General features: G+C 43.4%; 1 protein-coding gene across 3 annotated transcripts in view; it reads right to left on the bottom strand.

The window, feature by feature from the left end:
- The window catches only part of LOC107389555 (diacylglycerol kinase beta), a 122,385-nt gene extending 98,775 nt beyond the window's left edge, over window positions 1-23,610 (bottom strand). For 2 of the 3 annotated variants that reach the window (XR_008564478.2, XM_015965741.3), the window contains exons 1-4: window positions 23,431-23,610; window positions 14,068-14,225; window positions 8,856-8,932; window positions 4,142-4,292 (exon numbers count right to left, since the gene is read on the bottom strand). Coding sequence is in view for 2 of the 3 variants with exons in the window: in XM_015965741.3 (XP_015821227.1) it covers window positions 4,142-4,292; window positions 8,856-8,932; window positions 14,068-14,134 (295 nt within the window). In the remaining variant the exon portion in view is untranslated. Of the gene's footprint in view, window positions 1-4,141; window positions 4,293-8,855; window positions 8,933-14,067; window positions 14,226-23,430 lie in introns of those variants that run through there. The other variant, XM_070544094.1, reaches the window with a different exon arrangement.
- Between the last annotated feature and the right edge of the window lie 520 nt (window positions 23,611-24,130).

Consider the following 24,130-nt stretch of genomic DNA (forward strand, 5'->3'; position numbering starts at 1 on the left):
CTAGTTAACTTGTGGTAGACATAAATGCGCACTAGTTAACTAGTGAACATATTTTGGCTTCACTAGTTAACTAGTTGACACATAAATGGCTCACTAGTTAACTAGTAAAGACCAAAATGCATACCAGTCAGCTAGTTGAAGGTTTTTGTGTCTCACTAGTTAACTAGTGATGGCCAAAATGTGCACACTAGTTAACTTGTGGTAGACATAAATGTGCACTAGTTAACTAGTGAACACATTTTGGCTTCACTAGTTAACTAGTTGTCACATAAATGGCTCACTAGTTAACTAGTAAAGGCCAAAGTGCATACCAGTCAGCTAGTTGAAGGTTTTTTGTGTCTCACTAGTTAACTATTGATGGCCAAAATGTGCACACTAGTTAACTAGTGAAGGCTTAACTCCTAACTAGTTAACTAGTTGGAGTAGGTCAGTGCCACTAGTTAACTAGTGAACCATTAATGGCTCACTAGCTAGCTAGTTGATGGCAGCAGGCTCACTAGTTACCTAGTTGATGCATCCATTGTCCAAACTAGTTAACTAGTGAGGACATAAATGTATACTAGTAAACTAGTTCAAGTCTACATTCACACTAGCTAGCTAGTTGCGCAGAATTCTAATTAGGAGGCGGAGAATTTCTCAAATTAAGACTCTCTATTGGCTCCCTGTGTCAAAATAAAATATGACAACCAATCACAGTGCGGAATTTCGTAAAATCCCACCCCAAACATTTGCATGCGGCACACAAGTTAACATGCTTGCCAGAGGAACCTCAGCTAGTGAACTAGTAGTGGCTTCAGTGTGACACTTACATGTAAACTTGTGAAGGCAGAACTGCTCACTAGTTAACTAGAGAGGGTACAAATGTCCACTAGTTAACTAGTGAGGTGCAAAATAAGTGTCACTAGTTCACTAGTGGGCCCCAAATCGCCCACAAGTTAACTAGTAAGGTGCGGATATGCTCACTAGTTAACTAGTGAGCAAATCCGCACCTCACTAGTTAACTAGTGAGAAAATCTGCACCTCACTAGTTAACTAGTGAACAAATCCGCACCTCACTAGTTAACTAGTGAGCAAATCCGCACCTCACTAGTTAACTAGTGAGCAAATCCGCACCTCACTAGTTAACTAGTAAGCAAATCCGCACGTCACTAGTTAACTAGTGAGCATATCTGCGCCTCACTAGTTAACTAGTGAGCAAATCCGCACCCTACTAGTTAACTAGTTGGTGTTTTGGGGCCCACTAGTTAACTAGTGAGCATATCTGCACCTTACTAGTTAACTAGTGATGCTTTTTTGCACCTTACTAGTTAACTAGTGGGTGCTTAAGGGTGCACTAGTTAACTAGTGAGCAAATCTGCACCTCACTAGTTAACTAGTGAGCATATCCGCACCTTACTAGTTAACTAGTGGGCGTTTTGGGGCCCACTAGTGAACTAGTGACACTTATTTTGCACCTCACTAGTTAACTAGTGGACATTTGTACCCTCTCTAGTTAACTAGTGAGCAGTTCCGCCTTCACAAGTTTACATGTAAGTGTCACACTGAAGCCACTACTAGTTTACTAGCTGAGGTTCCTCTGGCCAGCATGTTAACTTGTGTGCCGCATGCAAATGTTTGGGGTGGGATTTTGCAAAATTCCACACTGTGATTGGTTGTCATATTTTATTTTAACATAGTGAGCCAATAGAAAGCCTCAATTTGAGAAATTCTCTGCCTCCTAATTAGAATTCTGTGCAACTAGCTAGCTAGTGTGAATGTAGGCTTGAACTAGTTTACTAGTATACATTTATGTCCTCACTAGTTAACTAGTTTGGACGATGGATGCATCAACTAGTTAACTAGTGAGCCTGCTACAATCAACTAGCTAGCTAGTGAGTCATTAATGGTTCACTAGTTAACTAGTGGCACTGCCCTACTCCAACTACTTAACTAGTTAGGAGTTTTGCCTTCACTAGTGAACATGTGGACACTTTGAACTGTCACTAGATAACTAGTGAGACACAAAAACCTTCAACTAGCTGACTGGTATGCATTTTAGCCCTTACTAGTTAACTAGTGAGCCATTTTTGTGTCACCTAGTTAACTAGGAAGCCAAAATGTGTTCACTTGTCAACTAGTGGGCATTTCTTCTGTCACTAGTTAACTGGTGTGCACATTTTGGCCATCACTAGTTAACTAGTGAGACACAAAAACCTTCAACTAGCTGACTGGTATGCATTTTGGCCTTTACTAGTTAACTAGTGAGCCATTTTGTGTCACCTAGTTAACTAGTGAAGCCAAAATGTGTTCACTAGTTAACTAGTGAACATTTCCGTCTCCCACTAGTTAACTGGTGGGCTCATTTTGACCCTGACTAGTTAACTAGTGAGACACAAATACCTTCAACTAGCTGACTGGTATGCATTTTGGCCTTTACTAGTTAACTAATGAGCCATTTTTGTGTCAACTAGTTAACTAGTGAAGGTCAAAATGTGTTCACTAGTTAACTAGCGTGTACAGTTTGACCCTCACTAGTTAACTAGTTGACCTGTTGACAAGATATCAGAATTAATGCACAAGCGGCTGGCCAAATTGGGCAAAGTTAACAAGTGGGATTTTTACATTCAGTAGTCAGCTAGTACGAGTTTTTGTACCTTACTAGTTGACTAGTAAAAACTAAATGTGTTTTAACTAGTTAACTAGTGGACATTGATCTGTCCACTAGTTAACTAGTGAACACACTGAGCAATACTAGTTAACTAGTAAGATATGAAACATTTTAACTAGTTAACTAGAGAGAATTTAGGCCTTACTAGTTAACTAGTTGACATTTAGGCTGTCACTATTTAACTAGTTGACACAAACATGTCTAACTAGTTAACTAGTGGACAGAAATGGCTTACATGTTCATGACAATTCTGGCTGATATCCTGATATCAGAATAAATGCTCATTTGGCTTGCCATAAATCCTTCAATCTTTTGCATGATGTCACCAGGAACTGATAGGTGATGTAACTTTTGAAAGTGTTGCTTCCATGCGTCTACCATGAGAGCGGGGGTGTGGTGGTGGTAGTGGGGAATTCCATAGCCTGAGCCTACGTAGGGGAAACACTGCGATGTCTATAGAACGTCTAGACAGGCAGGCAGACCTTTTGGACAACCAGACCTGTCACACTGGTCACCGGAGTTCTGCATTTTTACTGCCCAGACCACGGCGCCAGGAAGCAGTTCAACACTCAAACACAGCCATCCAGGTGGTCTGGGAGCCGTGCACTACCCATCTCTCTGATGTTTTAAAGTGGCTTAAAGGTTAGGAGTTCACCCTGTAATTGGTCGGTTGTGGGTTGTAACCTATGGTGTTTCTCAATGTCAAGGAACTTCGCCTCGATGCCTTGGTCCCACCTCTGTTGCCTAGGAGATACGTCATCAGAAACCACCAAGGAGTGTTCCAGTGTTCATGTGCTGCGGAGGCATCTGTCCTCCGTTTGTCAGCCATTAGCTAACTGACCACACGGGAGGTGCCATGTTGCCTTCTCTCGGTCAAAAATTACCCAGAATACACAGCGGTACTATCAAAAGGATGGCGGATCAGGAACCAGCAGCTACTTTGGGTGCAAATTACCAGTTTAAATGTAAGGCAACTAATTGCAGCTGTCAGGCTGATATCTAAAATGTTTTTAGATCCAAAGAAGTTATCTATGGTTGGTTTGTTGCTTAGTAGTTACAGCTTTGGTGGCTAGCTGGTAGTAACTCGCTTATATATTTAATACAACCAATATGTACACAATTTTCAAAAGTAAAAGGCTCGTTAACATTTATATACCTATAAAACATAACTTTACCTCACGTGTTACGTGACGTGAGTCTTTTCCATTTAACTGTTTTCTTTGACCACGGAAGGGCGGTATCCTTGTAAGCAAGGCGCCTTGACATTGAGAAACACCCCTAGGCATACTCTTCTTCTCCACAGTTATTCATACTAGGACACCCGTTAACCCTAAAAGATATTTTTAATGAAAGATTTAATTCACAACTTTGAAATTCAGCCCCCAACACCTACTGATGTTTTGTGAGTCAGAATATAAAAAGATACATGAACATATTATGAAGTTTAAACAGCAGATCTGAGGGGTTCTTTTAACTCCAAAAACATAAATGTACCCAGAATGCTGGCCCCAGTTTGAGGCTGGTCTACACAGTAGTGTCCTGTCTTGCTCTTGAAGGAGGTGAAAAGATGCTGGCACAGGTCCTCTGGGAGGTCATTCTCTAGGTAAGTGGCCATGAACAGCTTGAAGCCCTCATAGTCAATGGGCTGTGGGGGAAGCAGAACAGTGAAAAGGTTTACTGAACTAAATACATACTTTCATGAACAAAGTCAACACCAACTAACATGTTAGGTGAGCATGCAGTGTCACGACATATGCTTTGAGATATATATACGTATATATATATATATATATATATATATATATTATATATATACGTATATATATACATATACATGTATATATATACATGTATATGTATATATGTATATATATAAGTATGTATATATATACATACACACACATATATATATATATATATATATATATATATATATATATATATATATATATATATATATATATATATATATAATATTGATATTGAATGCTTTATTGACAGACACATCGGTCCAAAAACATTTAAACATTGATTAAAATACAACAATAAAATAGATAACATAAAATGTATACAATAAAATATGCCAATTTAAAACAATGAATAAGAATACAAGCATTGGCTATAAAAAAAAACTACATAAAAGCTCAAAGTTATCAAGTAGACTAAAATGTATAGAGAGCACTAATCCAATATTTCCAGTAAAACGATGTATATCTGGTGTCACCGTGTGCAGGAGAGGCTAATGCTTTGATTATCTCATTATCAGAGCTATTTCATCTACACATGAATTTGTTCATGAAATTCCTCCATACAGCGTTAAATCCAGGTACATTACACATTGCAAGCATATGACTCGCACTAGTACATCTTGGAAGTTTGAGTAATATCCTGAATGCATCATTATATGCAACCTTTAACTTTCTTATCTTTTCCATCTTAAACTGGCACCATAACTGAGATGTAGAAAGTGGAGAATAGTAAGCTCTAAAGAGCTCTATCTTGACATCTGTGAACATCTAGAATTTTCGAGCTAGCATGTTAGCTGAGGCATACATTCTACATCATTGATGCTGCACATCATCATCATCACAAAGATCATGTCTAATTATGTGTGTTAAGCTCCACACTAGTTCTACTCCAAAGGGACAGTCAGGGACAACTCTTGATTTTGCTTTTCATCAACTTTTATTTTTCAACTCTGAGATTTGTTGGTTTCAAATTGATCAATGCATGATTTCATCAGGTTGATAACCAACCATTGGCGTCTTTAGAGTAAAGTTCATGAGTATAGCTTGCTGTGGTGTTCCTGTTTGACTGAGGACTGAGAGTCACCATCCTGCATAGGTGTATTTTTATCAGCAATCAGTCGCCTTTTTGTTGGTGCATTCTGGGAGATGTAGTTCTCAGTGGTGGTGGACCAATTAGACCTCCACACTCAGCTTAAACCTAACACCTCTCACTTGAGTTCATGGTTTCCCAAACCCAATGAGGTCACACCAGTTCTTTGCTGTTTGAGCTCAGAGAAAGATGTCATCACATGCAGGCGTGTTGCAAGCTTTTTAAAAGTGTGGGGGATGTTGTCTGTACCTAAAATAATTTCATGTTATTCATCTTGTTAGTTTAATTTCCATAATAGCGGAGCAGGTGCGAATTTTAGACGTGTCATGCATGTCTCCGTTTTAAACATGTTTAAACTGTTCAGAATACAAATCCAGGCTCTGTCTCGTTAGAATGGTGTAACTAAAGTTTGTACTGAATGAAACTTTACATTAAACCATGTTGAAAAGAACAGGATCCGATTAAATCGTTTCCCCCTCATTTACAGTCACGGAGTACAGCGCAGTGCGCATGGCTCTGGGGTTAATCAAGTTTAATTGTTTCTCTTTGCAACAATCTTCACAAGTAGGCAAAACAGTTAAATGGCAGGTTACAGATCTTTCCATTTGATTGTTTATTTTGACGGATAAACTCAAGGATGTCGGTTGTTTTGAAAGAATTACCCCGACGCACACTGATGCGCTCACAGATGAGCTGACATTTTAATTGTTACGCGCATCGCAAAGGTAACTTGATTCCCATCAGAACATCAGAGCTTTATACTGGACACACTGTGCTCAGCGCGGCTCGGAGTGCACGCGGTGGACAGTGAGCTGAAGATCTGTACAGGGGTTTGCAGCGCAGCGCAGAACCACGGTGCATGCGATAAGATTTCCTCCCACTGAAGCGGTCTGGAAACCCGGTCTCTCTGAGGGACGTGTCACTTGGAAAAATGTTCACTGATTATGAAACTTTGGCTGAACAGCGCTTGTTCCCGTCTCTAATATGGAGATGCATGACGCATCCAGTCTGAGGCAGAATGGCCTCTTCAGCTCAGAAAGCACCTGTAGAGACATTTGATCACGCACACAAAGTTTATGTGGAGCAGAAGCGGTCGGGCCACGGCAGGTGAAATGTTCCTAGCCTACATGAAGTGAAACTGTTTCATTGTAACATTAATATGTTACTGGACACGCTGGTCTGGTTGGTTAGACCAGTGTTTGAAGTGGAAAACACACACACACACACACGCGTGCGCACACGCGCGCGCACACACACGCGTGCACACACACACACACACACACACACCAATTAAAATAATGCTGATAGCGTGGACTAGAAGACAGGTGATGGTTTACATATTTAAATGATGATCAGGCTGCTGTAAAATGTAATCTCCATCCACATCCAGACACAATTATCCTCTATTCTTTCTCTATTTTCTCTGCTCTTGTCTGGGCTGACGTGGCTGATGGTGCACGCGGCGCGCCTAGGGGCTGTGACGCACATTTTACGCATTTGGAGAGGTGGGCTGGATGCTTTGCTTTTACTGGAAGATGGATTTTTTTTTTCCAAAATGTCAGAGATTTTGCCCCATGAGTAACCGTAAAAACTACCGGTGTGCATGTACACTTATGTAAGAGTCCTACGTTGAGAGGTAAATATTAGAAGTGCAGGTAATGCATTCTGGTGCCTATAAATGAAAAATGAATAAAAATTAAATTGGGAGTTTTTACTTCATATTTTAGAAATAAAAATGACGGGGAAAAAATGTATGACGTCTTTGTAAATGAAATTTTCTAGCGCGACCTGCCTGCTTCATTTAAGTCACTGCTTATTATGTCTGTCCAAAATTACCGTGGCCCACCCAAAAATGAAAACCTGGCGCCGTGCCTGTTATAAACCTCTGCAAATTGTTGTTCTTCACTTTATCAAACTGAGAGTTTGTACAGCTAATGTCAAGATGTAAAACTATGAATTCAGTCGAGCTCTTCCCTCCCTCCCTCTCCTGTTTCTCCTTGAAACCCGACAGCCGATGTCGGGTTTAAGGAGAAACAGGAGAGGGAGGGGAAGAAGGAGATGAGGCAAACAGAGTGAGTGCGACATAGAGAAACCAGACTGGTGTGGAGGTGAGCAAAACGGCTGGAAAAGTGTGGGTGTTGAACGATCTCAATAAGAAACGGGTGTGACGCCCATGCAGACCAGCTCTTTCTAGCCATTGGTAAGATTTCTGGATATCCCGCCTGCAGCGGCTCACGTCAAGTTGGCGCTGGTTCATTGTTCCCTTGTCCTGCGAGCTCCTGAATAAAACCTCTTTAACGTTCCAGTCTGTCTGCCTGCCTGCTTCTTCCCCAGCGTGTGGATCCTCGCCTCCAGCTCAACTCCCCTGTGCGCGTGACAACGTGGATGTTAAACGTTAATAATAATCTTATTATAATGCCTGTGAGTACTGATAGATTAACTTGTTAAATCAACACATACTGATCTGGTGTATTTAAGATCTCAAATGGATCATTGCAGGAACAATATTCATTTTAAACACATCATTGATTAAATGCACAGATTATTCAAACATTTGATTTAAACATCTTGTTCATTCAGCACATTTGATTGTTTCAACCTGTAAGTTGTAAAGTCACTTATGAACTTTAAGGTGGATAAATTATTCAGAGTGAGGATGCAGATGTCTCAGCTGCATGAGACCTTGACTGAGAATGTTATGTCTTCTTGTACGGTAACAAGGACTGGTGCCGAGCTTTCTGTTTGGAGGCCAGACAGATGGTGTGTTTGTATCTGCAAATGAAACTTCATTAGCTTTATATCATCCATGTAGGTGGCTGATTGTGGTTCCATTCATGAGTTAGTATCCATAGACAGTCTTCTTGATTATTTAGTTGAGGGGTTCAGACCTATGCAGAAAAGCAGTGGGGACAGAGAGACAGTTGCAGTCAGCATGCCAATTGCACACTCCCTTAAAGGTTGCAACATCTGTGGCATTGTGCTGTTAGATCAAACTGCACATGTCAGGGTAGCCTTTTATTGTGGGCAGGCACACAGGTACATTATTGATGCTGTTTTAATTGGCCCCTTCACATGCCACGCCTGTGGGGTGGGATGGATCATCTTGGTAAAGGAAAAGTGCTCACTAACACACATGTAGACAGATTTCAGATCAATATTTGAGAGTCATGGGTGTTGTGTGCTTGTAGACAAATTTTCAGATGTTTGAGCTCAGCTCATGAAAAATGGGAGCAAAAACAAAAGCGTTTGTATTTTTGTTCAGTGTATTTGTATCGGCCCTTTGGGCTACAAACAAGCACTTGTAGCGAGTAGCACCAGTTAGGAGAAAGGTCACAATTACTAAAAAGGCATGTAAATGTTGAAGACACACCTCATCTGGGTTGTACTTGGACAGAACTCCTTCTCCATGAAACTCCTCCAAAACATCCTTCAGCTTCTTTGTGGAGTCTGAACAGGAGGGGATAAAAACCAAACTACTGAGTCAAGTTCAGAACAAGTGGTTCTGGGATTAGACCCAACACACACACACACACACACACACACACACACACACACACACACACACACACACACACAATATCCAGGACATTAATGGTAATGACCTCTACCACTATTCCTCATGCTGCTCCAGACCTTATTTAACCAATCGTGTTACTGCGCACTTAATGAACAACAGATGACATTTTATTACATTTTCTCCAGTCTGCTGTAGTTTATTAGCCTGTTATGTTTGTTTTTATTTTTGTTTTACTCTAGATGGGGTTCAGGAGTCAGATGGAGGAGAGCCTCAGGCACAAGGTTATGGAATTTATTCTCCAAATATAAAAATGGTGTGGAACACTGAAGAACCAGTTTTTAACCTTCCCACTGTCTTAATGTGTGTGACCCTGTGAGGAAAGTTGACCATTGAGCAGGGTTGATGGTTTATCCTTTGGGTCCACGTGGCAGGGGTGAGGAGTGAGCACCACCTCACCCCTGCCACATGGACCCCAAGGGATAAACCATCAACCCTGCTCAATGGTCAACTTTCCTCACAGGGTCACACGCATTAGGGCAGTGGGAGGGTTAATGATTATTTCTGATTCATATTGGTCACTCAGAGTTTTTAATGCATGAAAATAGTCTCCTACACCTGTCTCCTGCATTCGCTTCTGATAGAACATAGATGGTGAAACTCTAGGGTTTGAAAAGCCTGGTAGATGGCAGCAGACTTTTATCCAGAATGTCCTGGTCCATTTCTCCATTCATCCTGCCTTCAATAATATGAAATCTGCTATCACCCATTGCTGAAAAGCAGCCCCACACCATGATGCTTCCACCCCCAAACTAAACTGTTGGTAAGGTGTTCTTTAGGTGGTGGGCAGCCAAGCAGTTCCATTTTGCTTCCATCTGACACTACTATAGTCTCCCAGCAATCCACAGGCTTCTCCAAATGCTGTTTCACAGGCTTTAACTGAGCCTCAACAGGTTTTTTGTTCAGCAGTGGAGTCTTATGTGGTGAGTGTGCATGGATGACATGGTGGTTCACCTTCTCAGTGGGTGTCCAACTTGGGACTGAGATCGGGGTTCAAATTTCAGTCGGATCATATCAGACTTTGGAAAAGTAAGACCCAATGCCTCCTCGCTTGATACTCAGCATTAAGGTGTTGAACTGGGGGTAAGCCACCAAATGGTTCCTGAGTGTGGCCATGTCTGCAGCTCACCACTCCCCCAAGGGATGGGTCAAATGTGGAGAACAAATTTTCACAGACACCAACTATGGCACTACAATTATACAAGCCATCCATCCAGTTTCCTCCACTTATCCAGGGTTGGGTCGCAGGGGCAGCAGCCCAAAGCCACTTCCAGATCAGGGCTTGCTCTACTCTGCCCAGGTAAGGTAGAACGTTTTTGTATCTGGGTAGCCTGTTATTTATTTATTTGTTTGTTCTCAAACATTCATTTTTTTCTGCTCTCTCCTTTTCCCCGCCCACATGCTCTGAGATTTCTATTTTCCTGAAAAGTGTGTGTAAATAAACCCAACCGGTGCTGGACCCATACTCAAAACCACCCAGCCCGGACTGGAAAGGGCTGATGTGGAAGCGGCCCAAGCCCCCACAATGCTGCTCAAAAATTGAGGCCAACCCGGAAGTATCAAAAACTGCAGTTCCACCCTCATCCACTAGGGGCTGGTGTTAGAAGCGAGCAAATCCTCATTGACTCCCATGTTAAAAATACCAATTTCACAGCAGAAATAAACATGTTTACAGCCTGGTACCAAAACATGTTTTTTTGTTTAAATGATCTAGTTTACACTCATGACAACTCTGAGGGGGGTGAATTTTTTTCTCACTCTTCTAAGTGTATTAAAAGCCTAAAATTCTGTATAATTAATGAGCATCAGACTAGAGCCCTGCACTGAAGCCCTAGGCCCTCGGGTCGGCCCGGCCCGACGGCCCTCGGGCCGGGCTTCGGGCCAACGACTGTGTAATTACCTCGGACACGGGCCGGGCCGGGCGCCTTTATTTTTATTCGAAATCATTAAAAAAATTAAAACACTTAAACGCAGCAGTAGAGCCCTGTGCGGGACTGTTTTCTTCATCCCGCTCCGCTCCCTCTGAATTTCTGACCATTACAGCCTGCAACCGCAACGTGTGTGTTACACTCCCGCCCGCACCTGCAGCGTGCATGTCTACTCCCGCCCACACCTGCAGCGTGCATGTCTTCTCCCGCCCGCACCTGCAGCGTGCATGTCTACTCCCGCCCGCACCTGCAGCGTGCATGTCTACTCCCGCCCGCACCTGCAGCGTGCATGTCTACTCCCGCCCGCACCTGCAGCGTGCATGTCTACTCCCGCCCGCACCTGCAGCGTGCATGTCTACTCCCGCCCGCACCTGCAGCGTGCATGTCTACTTCCGCCCGCAACCGCAAAACTCGGAGAAATTATTACCTCACAATAAAAGAGATGTATTGAGTTTGCGTCCTCAACATGTCATTTTATAGGTTATCCGCTTTCACAGCAGTGCTGCGCTCCGTTTCAATCAGGCTGCACAGCAGGATTTCCCCTCGTAGCGATATTTTCTCTAACTCTGATTGCTTCATGCTATAGATCGTTGGAAAGCTGCTTTTATGTACTTTTAGGAACCGTTGGAATTATTTGAATCTGATCAGCCATTCAAAAGTTATAAAACGGAGCATTTTGGATGACAAACTCGCATGTCTCTGAATCTGTGTTGTGATTCGTTGCGCTCAAGACAGGAAATCCCGGTGGCTACCATAATGTATTGTATATGCACGGAAAGCCCCATTTTTAATCTTTTCAGCACTTTTGGAATTTTAATGATATCTTGAACTAGAGCAGGGATCGGCAACCCGCGGCTCTTCCATCCATCTGCCGATGTGCTTGTAAAATAATGAATGGATATTTAAATAAAATGCTTTATATTTTACTGAATTAATTTTATATCTGTAAGTCAATTCTATGTGAAGATTGTCTGCGTAAACCTGAACAGTTCCAGCCCGGTCTTACTGTGAGACCGTGTTGGGTCACGCTTGTGCGTAATCATATGCGCTCATGAGCTGAAGAGGATGTGAGATTCTGGGCTTCTCCTCAGACGGCTCCTGGATGTGTCGCACATTGGAGACAGGAACAAGCGCTATTCAGCCAAAGTTTCATAATCAGGGAACATTTTCTAAGTGACAAGTCTCTCTGAGAGACAGGGTTTGGAAAACACTCGCTTCAGTGGGAAGCTTCCCGCATGCGCTTCTGCGACGCTCGGATCCTGCACGTCTTTTAACACATTGGTCAGGATTGACGCACTTTGTTTTCATTTAGTTGGTTAAAAAAAGTCGGGCTTGGGCTCGGGCCGGGCCAGAGAATCCTGAAAACCTTTTCGGGCCGGGTCGGGCTGGGGCTCCACCCCCTCGGGCCGGGCCGGACACGGGCTCAGATTTTAGGCCCGTGCAGGGCTCTACATCAGACCCACGTGACCACAGAGCTAGCTCCGTGGAAAGGCCTCAGTAGAGCCTCGGTCTGGCCTGGAAACTGTTCCAGGATTTTGAGTCTCTGTGTTTGTGTATTCTTCTGTCGTCAGTTGATCCCAGCCTTACAGCCACACCCTCAGCTCCACCTCTCTTCCCTTTTGTGGAATTGTCTGGGCTTGACGGAACATGTGACACAGTCAAAATGGCGGTGGTGGCCACCTCCCATTTGGCTTCAAAAATGTGTTATTGGAGCGTATGGAAATGAGTTGTCCAATATATATGTCGATGAAGCGGCATAAGCCGGGAGGCCCAGATTTCCCTCTCCCCATTCACTTGCGCCAGCTCCTTCAGGGGAATACCCTGGTCATCCAAGAAACTTAGAACATAGTCCTTCCAGCGTGTCCTGGGTCTTCCTTTGGGTCTCCTCCTGGTCGGATGTGCCTGGCAAACCTCACCAGTGAGGCTTCCTGACCAGAAGCTTGTATCCATGATCTCATGCTTTTGGTCACAACCCAAAGCTCATGACCACAGCTGTGGGTAGGAGCGGTCAACTGATAAATTGAGAGCTTCGACTTCTGACTCAGCTCTCTCTTCACCACGACAGACCGGTACAACGCCCGCATCACTGCAGACGCAGCACCAATCTGCCTATCGATCTCCCGCTCCAGTTTTCCCTCACTCGTGAACAAGACCCCGAGATTCTTAAACTCCTCCACTTGAGGCAGGATCTCATCTCACTCCAGCAGGTCAAAAAGTAGATTTTTTTTTACTATAACACAGATTATCATGACCATAAACCAGCAAAGGTAAGACTGAATTTACACTTTGACTTCCTGAAATGAGCTTTGCTTGTTTTGCTGCTGCGTTTGCATATAATGAAGAATATTAAGCATTTTGGAACAACTTTGTTGCTGCTAACAGTCCGTTGGATTCAAGTTGTGTGACACATAATTATTGTAATTTGGTGCCCCTAGTGATAATATGTGGTTAACGCATCTGAAAACAGCCCTTCCACCACATTTGCAGAAGTAGATGATTAAAACTACGCGCGATGAGGTTATTTTTAATACATTCATGTTGAGAACATGTTTCTAATCCACATTTCTCCTGAAAAACTTGTTTTTGACTAGAAATACAACGAAACAATGATTAAATAATTTACGTTTTATTTAAACATGTTAATGTTTTAGTGAATATTTTTATGTATGTTTTCTGCTTGCTTGAACTATTTTGCAGTTGGTTTAAAATTTAAGATGTATTACTTTTTTTAATAAACCATCATTTCTTTTATTTATCTGCCCATAAACCATCATTTTGTAAGGAAGCAAATGGACAAGAAACATGTTATTAATACAAATTTATTAAAAAGCTGCCTTACTGATATGAACCTTCCCACCACAAGGCATGCAAACCTCGGCAGGCATGCTCTTTTCCGCACAACACCTATTTAATTGCGCCACCAAAATAAATAAATAAAAATCACCAGCCACCACTAGCAACAAACAGGAAATAGGAGAGAATCAACAGTTTTGACTAAAGTGATGTAATACACCAAATACCTCAGAATGTGAAGCTCCCCCACACACAAGTACAACAGTTTTAGACATGCAGGGACTCACATTCGCTGTACTGCTGCAGCTGGTTGAACTCTGCTGGGCTCAAGCACACCCAGCCTCTGTCTCCCATGCTGCCTCAGGCTGGGATCCAGGCTCGGTATCTGGATAGGTTGGTGCACTCATGCATCACAGAATGATGATGGTTATCGCTGAGTCAAGGTCTTCAGTAAGACAAAAGGAGAGAAAAAGTTTCTATACCATACTACACCAGTTTATTTATACAGCAGGATTTAAGAGTAGCATGGCAGCTAACATACAATAAATGCGCAAAAGGCTCAGACACAACAAAAGCCATCACGGAAAAGAGACCCAGGAAAAGGTTAACAAAAACATAAAAGGCTACTATAAAAATACAAAGGTAGAGAAAAAATACAACTGTGAGTAAACAATCAAACCAAAGGAAAAAAAAGGAATTTGTATAGCGCCCTTATTAAGGTTCTACAACCCCCCAAGGTGCTTTACAACACAATCAGTCACACACACATTCACACACTGGTGGGGATGAGCTGCCCTAGGGCACACTGACAGAGGTGAGGCCTGCCCAACACCGGTACCACTAGTTGCTCCGACCACCACCAGCAGGCAATGTGGGTGAAGTGTCTTGCCCAAGGACACACCAGTAGTGTTCTCTAGTCTGAGCTGGGATCAAACCTGCAACCTTCCAATTACTGGACAACCCGCTCTACCTCCTGAGCTACTGCTGTAAATGCACAATGCCAAGAGGTGGGCAAAGACTTGACCACTTAAAAATACACTAAATGAAAGAGAGAGGCTTATGATACACAAGGAAGAGCTAATGGTGTCATTGGATTGGAAGAAGAGTCAGCAGAGATCAGCCCGAGCACGGCAGGACTGTGAACGCCAGAGTCGTGCCGTTATTCTGTCATCAGTGTTGCTTCTGAGGAGATCACACAAACAGAGAAGGACTTTTCCCTGACATCATGTTGTAGATGTGAGCATCATGAGTACACAGTATTGGTCATAAGACCAGCATTTCCCTTGACATCTACCCACTAGACATAAATCAGTCAGTCTTCTTCCGGCTCTTGGAGGGTGCAGACACCTTTTTCCTCCTCTCCTCCATATCTTATCCTCAAGGCCTTTGTCTGTCTGTGTGTGCTGGGTGCACGGCTGCTTCTGCATTTTTTCTGGAAAATGGAAACTGAAATTCATTAAAATGGATTTCGTCAGTTGGTCACTCAATGCGATTGATAAAATTTTTTCAACGATGAGAACGGGAGAAGGGGCTACAGGATGCCCCTCCGGGACAGACCCAGTTGGACACATCATGGACTCCTGGAAACAGTGGAACTTGATTTGTTTATCTCAGCTGTCGGTGGAGGACTCAGAAGACGTGTGGATATTCGTGGTGTTTGTGTCAGGTTTCCTGCTCATTGGCCTTGGAGGCTACCTGGCTTACTGGAAAATTAACGAGCTGTCGAGGAATATTGGCCTGATCCCGGAGCTCAGAGATGGATTGCACCGCGCTGCGAATTCACAGACTCACATAATTGTTGAGATGAATCGTAAGCTTGGGACTTTGGCGGCGATTCATTCTTTGGCACAAAAGATGGATGTCATCAAGGAGAGAGTGGACGAATCAGCACAGATTGGGATAGATTAACATCCATTATTGGGATTTTGAGAGGTTGAGGACCAACAAACTGTAAGACAGAGAGGAAATTATCTCTGTCTGGCCTCAGAACAATTTCTAATTGGAATCTGGCGCCCTTGAGCCTGCAAGGCTCCAACGAAAACTCCCCCCTCAGAAGATATGTTTGAATGTGCCGTCGCTATGGCAACTCAACACTGTCTCCTATCCCAGCCTGGGTGGGACTGCGGGAAGGCCGCTGAAGCGTCCAGGGTCACTGCAACCCTCCAACCCTCAATGCTTCTCCCCCATCCACACTGAGGTGACATGCGCTGCTTCTATCGTGGCTGCAGGAACTGAAGTGGGGATAGTCCCAACCCACCACCCCACCTAGTGGACACTTATGTTGTGTTGTCTGAAGTCTGTTGCATATCTGTCTGTCTGAGGTTTTTTTTTATTTATTTATTTTTTTTTTTTTTTGCAGAGCAAAGCTGTCTTCCCGGTGGAGGGTAACTCTGAAGTGCCTTTTTTCAACTCCACCTAACCAATCCTCATGTTACCCTCTGATCTCTATTAAGGTTGCGCGACTCAAAGTTGCGAATGACCACAGCCACCAATTCTTGTCATGTGTCTTGCCCATGTATGTCTGATCTCTGAATTGTGTGTACTGAAACTCCATTTTCCCTCTGGAATTAATAAAGTATCTTTGATTTGATTTGATTTGATCTGTCTGATCAAGATATTCTATGCAACTGTTTTCAATTAGTTTCTGCTGTTTTGGAAAGCAGGTGGTGGTCAACAGTGTCAGAGAGCTTTATGTGTGAGAAGGAGGATCTTAAGTCTATTCTGAAATTAACAGGCAGCCAATGTAGGGAAACTAAGACAGGAGAGATGTGATGTCCCATTTGAATCCTCACCAGAACTCTGGAACTTTTACTCCATGAGAGTGATGAAGTGATGCAAAGTTTGTATCTTGCACCAAAAAATACGGCGGGGAGGAAGCTCGTTAAAATGCCTCAACAGTTAAGTGGATTTAATACAAGTTTTAAAGAACAAACTCTGGGTGGAGTGAGGTGAGTTTTTAAGTTTCAGTTTCTCTTCTGACTGAATCATTGCTGCAGCATGTACAGTAGGTGTAACCCTGGACGTGATCGTCCTGAGATTTTTAGTTGAAAACAGCTGGGCTTTTCTGATGATGTTGAATACATTCAGCCTCTCATCCTAGAGGCATCTTCAGTTCCCAGATGTTGGTTGTGGCCAGAAATAAACACACTGGCTGTGCTGCAAGTTACTTTCTTGAAAACATGTTTTTGTCTAACTGAAGGTGAAGTTATTGTTCATATAATCAAAATTCATGCTGAAGTTCAGATTATTTCATCAAGTAAGATCTGTGGTTAGCTGGCTCATGTAGAGCTGAGCCATATGGACTAAAACCAATATTGCGATGTACTGAGGATTCCAGCTCGATAACGATAAATGGACGATAACTACAGGTATGCGCAGAAACAAAAGTTGTCCAATAGATGGGGCTGTCACACGTATTACATTGAGCCACATTCTTACACGACTCAAGGTGGTGCAGCTTCTTAAAGGAACATGAACGCTGCCAACCTTCACACATCTTCTCATTTTTTTATTATCACATTTATTTACATGGGGAAATTTATCACAATAAGAGTCAGAAATTTCGATAACGATAAATTTTCGATATACTGCCCAGCCCTAAGCTCATGTTGTCGTCGTCGTCTTCCTCCGCTTATCCGGGTCCGGGTCGCGGGGGCAGCATCCCAACTAGGGAGCTCCAGACCGTCCTCTCCCCGGTCACCTCCACCAGCTCCTCCAGCAGGACCCCAAGGCGTTCCCGGACCAGATTGGAGATGTAACCTCTCCAACGTGTCCTGGGTCGACCCGGGGCCTCCTGCTGGCAGGACATGCTCGAAACACCTCCCCAGGGAGGTGTCCAGGAGGCATCCTGACCAGATGCCCAAACAACCTCAACTGACTCCTTTCGATCCGGAGGAGCAGCGGTTCTACTCCGAGTCCCTCCCGAATGTCCGAGCTCCTCACCCTATCTCTAAGGCTGAGCCCGGCCACCCTACGGAGGAAACTCATTTTGGCCGCTTGTATCCGCGATCTCGTTCTTTCGGTCATTACCCAAAGCTCATGACCATAGGTGAGGATTGGGACGTAGATCGACCGGTAAATCGACAGCCTGGCTTTCTGGCTCAGCTCCCTCTTCACCATGACAGATCGGCTCATGTAAAACATGTAAAGTTTTTAGATCCTGTCACTTGAAAGAATCAGAATCAGGAATCGATAGGTTTTAGAATTGAAAGAGGAATTGGAATCTGAACTGTTAAAGTTCAAACGTACTGCTGACGGTGTTCAACAACACTTTGGTGTTCCCTTTGCTCTTTGATGATTTGATCATGAACTTTAGATTCTGTTCGGTACATCGAATAGCGGTTGCAGAACTGTCAGGTACCTCGAAGGACTACTCAAAACAACCAGGCTCAGGATCTGCACTTTATTGCTCTAAATGAACACAAACAACAGGGAAGCAGCGTTAGTGCATGAGGCGCCCTCTCTCCCGGCCTCCAGCGTGGCAGTGTCACAGTTTCTGAGGGGAAGCTGCTGCCGTGAGCCATAAGCCCCTCCCTGGTGTGCCGTTAATTAAGTTCCTACCCAGAACAAGAGATAACTAAAAACCTTTTAACAAACATTCATCACACTCGAAGTGAAAAATACACAAAAATAATACTTTAAAAACTAAATAGAAAATATATAAAAGGAAAACAAGTTTTGAGAGAGTTCATTTAAATGTAGCTGTTTGTACTGTTGAAACAAACTGACTCAGCTACAGTTGCATGACAAACTCATAAACTTGGTCTCCCTTGATCTGGTCATCTCCAAAAGGCCTGCATCTGACTTATTTGTGTCCTATTGGCTTTTCGACCCTTTTGTGTGTTTTTTTTTCAGTCATGTTGCTGTAATCTATGTTCTGTCCTCGCTGCACAGCTGCATGTCCATTTTAGAGTTCATTTTAAACTTCTTTTATGTTTTTAACTCTTTAAATGGTCCTGCCACCTCTCTGAGCTGCTGCAGGAACACTCCCCAACTCAGTCCAGCTGGTCCTGGACCTAGACCCATTATCTGAGGAGACAGGGACCTAAACAGTGGGAAATATTTTTTAAAGACCCACCTCCGTTTTAAATTGTTTTATAAATAACATTGACTTGGTTGACTGACTAAAGTTTTACGTGTCATAACACTGAGTTAGGAAAACTGGTTTGTGCTTATTTTTTGAGCAGCTTTTCAGGATTAGCAGAACAAACACTAAGTTAACTACAGCTAATTCAGAGAACTGCAGCCAGATAAATAACCAAACTAATTTTATTTCATGTAAGTGATAAATGGTACCTTGTCTGTATTTGATGTAATGCTTTTTAGGGTCCCCCAGACATTTATATGTCTCCACAATTTCAACAGGTTGGCCTTTGATGACCACGGGAGAGAATGTTTGTTTTTTTTCATTCTAAAATCAATAACTAGCTCTTGTGTTTTGCCAACATTGAGTTGTAGAAAATTTACATCACAACATCTAACAAAGGAGTAAACTTCCTCCCTGTAGGCAGGTCGTCACCCTGAGAGATCAGGTCCAGTAGGGCAGTGTCATCGGAGAACTTCTGTAAGTGACAAGATGGTAAACTGTGCCTATAGTCAGCTGTCGTCGTCGTCGTCTTCCTCCACTTATCCGGGTCCGGGTCGCGGGGGCAGCATCCCAACTAGGGAGCTCCAGACCGTCCTCTACCCGGCCACCTCCACCAGCTCCTCCGGCAGGACCCCAAGGCGTTCCCGGACCAGATAGGAGATGTAACCTCTCCAACGTGTTCTGGGTCGACCCGGGGGCCTCCTGCCGGCAGGACATGCCCGAAACACCTCCCCAGGGAGGCATCCAGGAGGCATCCTGACCAGATGCCCAAACCACCTCAACTGACTCCTTTTCGATCGAAAGGAGTATAGTCAGCTGTGTCAATATAAAAGGAGATAAAACTGTCCCCTGTGGTGCACCAGAGTTTGTAAAAATCAAGTCCGAGCACTTACCCCCAACCCTCACAAACTGAGGCCTGTTTAAGAGATAGTCTAAAATCCAGGCAGTGGTGGAATTGTGCAGCTTAAAATCCAATAACTTATTTCCTAAAATATGGGGGTGAATGGTATTAAAAGCACTAGAAAAATCGAAGAACATAAGTCGCGCCGAACTGCTGGCTTTTTCAAGGTATTTATAAATAATGCCCAGCAGATACAGAAGGGCATCATCCACACTCACACCCTTTCTATATGCAAACTGAAGGGGGTCTTGGAAGGAAACGACCTGTTCTCTTAGGCATTTAAGGAGGACTCTCTCAAAACATTTCATTAAGTGTGATGTCAACGCAGTAGGCCTAAGATTGGACAACGTATAGCTGACACCTGTTTTCTTAGGGATCGGCACAAGACAAGAAGTTTTCCACATTACAGGTGTTTCAGCAGCAGAGAGGACAACATGAAAATGTAGTGGAAGACAGCTGCAAGCTGCTCTGCACAAACTTTAAGGGTGCGTGGATGGACATCATCAGGGCCTGCTGCCTTGTCTTCATGTTTGCTTGGAGGTGTACGGAGCATCCTGTCCGCTCATTGGTCAGTGAATGAAACCTACGTTGATTGGTCTTCGTCCGAGCGACAGCGATGAAAAGCTGAAAATATTTCAAATTTCTGGGATCGCATCGCTGGGTTGCCTGTGCACGACTCGTGCACAAAATTTCACATGCACTTTTTACGCGTTTTGCTTAGTAGGAGGGAGACCTGCGATTATCGCTTTGTCGCGCATGTCTCATTGAAAATGAATGGAGGAGAGGCGACGTCGCCTCTCGTGTATCAAGCCCATTAGGCTTTAGCTGACTAAACTGCTGCTGGACATCTTCAACACTAAAGCTAATCTCTGGGCATGCATTCTCAACCTGATCTGAGGCAAGTGTCGATATAAGTTTGTTGTGTTCATGTGTAAAATCACGCACATCAAATCTGGCAAAAAATGGTTCATCTCATTCACATCCATCCCGGTGCTGTGTAAACCTGTCTTCCGGGTCACAACAATTTTGTTGGCATCTAGCAGGACCCAAACCTGGGTCGTGATGGTTCAGCTTTTATTCTGAAAGGAACCGTTGCTTGGTTGGAACAGCAACAGATTTTATCCAGCTTGTCGTTGGTTCTTTTGGCTGAAGAGGAAAGTTACGGATTGGCCACTCCGACAACTTCTCTAGAACGCTTTGAACTGGCGTTAGAGATGACGTGGGCATAGTTTTATACTTCGGATGTTTTGGTTTATGGTCGAATGAAAAGATGACAGATTTACCAAGCACCATCAAAACCACGCCTCCGTCAGATCTGGCAGATTCTGATTGGATCAGTAAAAGCAATGTGTTACATCTTAATGCTACGTGAGATCAGTCCTAGTGGAACATTTAAAGTCATATTACTTATTATATTCTATAGGATTATAATAAAGTAATTAATATTTTCATTTCACAGATTGGTCACATCTTATTATTGACTAACACTTTGTTTGATTAGCTTTATTAAAAATAGAGTTCTTTGATTTATTAAAAGGAGAGAGTCCGTTCTTCATTCTTCTCTTTGAGCTGGAAAGGAAAACAGTTTAGAAGCAAATGCATGAGACCTTGAGACCATATCTCATGCAGACTAGTTGTGTGTCAGAGGAGAGGGGAAAAATGACTTTTGGTGGAAAACAGTCATTTCACACCGTTACAACACAGAATTAGAACCATCAATAGAGGTTTCAATCTTATCTTTGTATTGCTGTTTACTTCGTTGGATCAGAGTTTTAAGCTCCCTTTGTGCCACCTTAATTAGCATTGGGTCCCCACAATAAAAAGCAAGCTTTTTCCTGTTAATTGCTGCCTTAACCTCTCTGGTCTAAGCAGGTTCATGCTACCGGTCTGTAGCCAAAAGTGATAGAAGCTAATAAGCATGAAGCACATAAAAGGTATAAAGAGAGACTAAAACAAGTAAGCAAAACAAATCAAACATAATTAAAAACTTTACAACAGGATAAAAACTAATTAATAATACAACTAAAACAATGAGCTGCGACAGACAGAAAATGAGAAAAGGTGCAGAAACAGTCTGGCTTTGCTAAACTGCACAAAGGAAGCCTGTTTAATCTAGAGAGGGAGTTGGTTCCAGAGTCTAAGGCAACATCTTGGTTTGAGTATTGCACCTATACTCCAAAATCTCTCCCCAGCTACCCAAAGAACAAACATCCTGAAATGTTCCAGCAATGCTTGAAGCAGTTTGATCTGAAGATGCTGCTCTTGCGTTTAGAGCAAAGCTGTGTCCTGGATTTGAAATGCTCTTCTTCATCAGCTGCTCACTCCTCTACCAGGATTCATGGAGGCAGACACTAATAGGCTGCACACGCTTTGTGGTGTACTAACACAACGGGAACAAAAGGGGACGTCTGTATGTACACACTGTTAATGCATGACACAAGATGTGCACCAATCAAGAATGTGGATCCTCCCCTGAGCAGAGGATTCTGTTTAGCTCACAAGGTTGCCCCAGCAACCGTGATGTCATGAAAGCTTATCCCAAGTGAAAGCAGAGAGAAAGAGATCACTGCATTTACTCACTCTGACATGTCGCTAATGTGACCCAAGTATAGTTATTGATTACCAAGCTACAGTTCCCCTTGGGTGTTCCAACAGTTACTGATATTTAAGGTGCCATTGGCTTGAATATTGTAATAATACACAAGAGAGGGCATTTGTGGAAGAAGTCAAGCCTGCCATCTGAGAACATACCGAGCTTGTCATCAATCCATACCACCACCCCCCCCCCCCCCCCCATCTTGACAGAATCAACAGCCTCCCTGCAGATCATCTCTGAAGTCAAGCTCTGCCTGACTGTGTCTGCAACCCCGGTTCCAAGTGAGAAGGTTCTCCTCCACAGGAGATGTTAGAGCGGGATAGCCCTTCCTGGTCCTGGAGGTCTGCTATCGAGCATGTTTTAGTTGTTTCCCTGCATCAACACACAAAATTCAGTGGCTGTTCACCTTTTCAGCAGCTCACTGAGCTCTGCAGAGTAACGGTAATCACCTGCTGATGAAAACCAGGTGTGTTGGAGCAGGGAAACAGCTAAAACATGCTGAACCGGCCAAAGGACCAGGACTGGTGTTCCCTGCATTAGAACAAACAGGTCTTTGCTTTCTGCACGCCTAGTGAATGACAGCGAGTGTCAGCGTGAAAGCTGTCAGAGAATTTAGATACAGATCAGTTTTGATTTTTCTGAATGTATTTTAATTATATTTAGTTTGAACTCAAAATCCAAGTCAGTTACATCTCAAGTTGAATTACGTGCATTATTACCCCACCCTGTAGGCCACCGTTTGACCACAGGACAGAGCTGACTGACTCATGGGCTGTTTTTTGTTTTTAATTCAGTTCCACCACACAAACACGTCATGACACTGCTAGAATGATGAAAACCTGCAGCGCCAAACGTCACCGGGACTAAAACACAAATGCATCTCCTTCCGTTCTGATCCAGCAACATTAAAGGTGAGAAAATACACGCTCGACTGGGTTTCTGCACAATGCAGACGTGTGATGCAAAAATAAAAACCCGACACGAGCCCGGACCAGACGACACTCAAACAGCTGCATGAACGTTCACGTGGAAGCAGAACGGATTCATTTAAAACGGGAGCTCCTTACCCGTTAGGATCGCTGCTGCTGCCGGTGTAGTCCCACATCCTGCCTGGATCAGGATCAGCACAGACGGATCTCCGGTCAGCCGCGCGCTCACCGCTGTTTGACGTCACTGGACTGAAGTTTTAGGCTAGGTGAAGGACTCGTCATTCGGTGTCCTCATATCAGTACCCGGTAGCCTATGACGTAACGGTGGGATCACTTCGCTGCTGGGACTCGCTGAATGAATGAATGAATGAATGAATGAATGAATGAATGAATGAATGTTTATTTCGATCATGTCTGTACAGTTTTGAGCTTTACTACGGATCAGAACAGGTGTAATCGACTTTGAAATGGAATAAAGCCCAAAAATGTTATTATCCATACCAGATTGCTCAGCAGGTTTTTTAAAAGAGAAACTCACTCACTCACTCACTCACTCACTCAATCAATCACTGGTATCTAACTTCAGCAGATCATCGGGGCACGGACAGTTCTCTCCAGTCCATCACATGGACACAAGATAAACACACACTCACGATTGGGACACTAGAGTCACCAGATAACCCAACATTCCTGTTTATGGTCAGTGGGAAGAAACCAAAGTACCCACAGAAAACACACACATGCACAGGAAGAACAGGTATTCAAACCTGCAACCTTCTCGTTGCAAGGCAACTCCCAACTATATTACCGTGCATGCCCCGTTGGAAGTGTAACTTAT

This window comes from Nothobranchius furzeri, chromosome 14 (assembly GCF_043380555.1).
Source record: "Nothobranchius furzeri strain GRZ-AD chromosome 14, NfurGRZ-RIMD1, whole genome shotgun sequence".
Classification (NCBI taxonomy): Eukaryota; Metazoa; Chordata; class Actinopteri; order Cyprinodontiformes; family Nothobranchiidae; genus Nothobranchius; species Nothobranchius furzeri.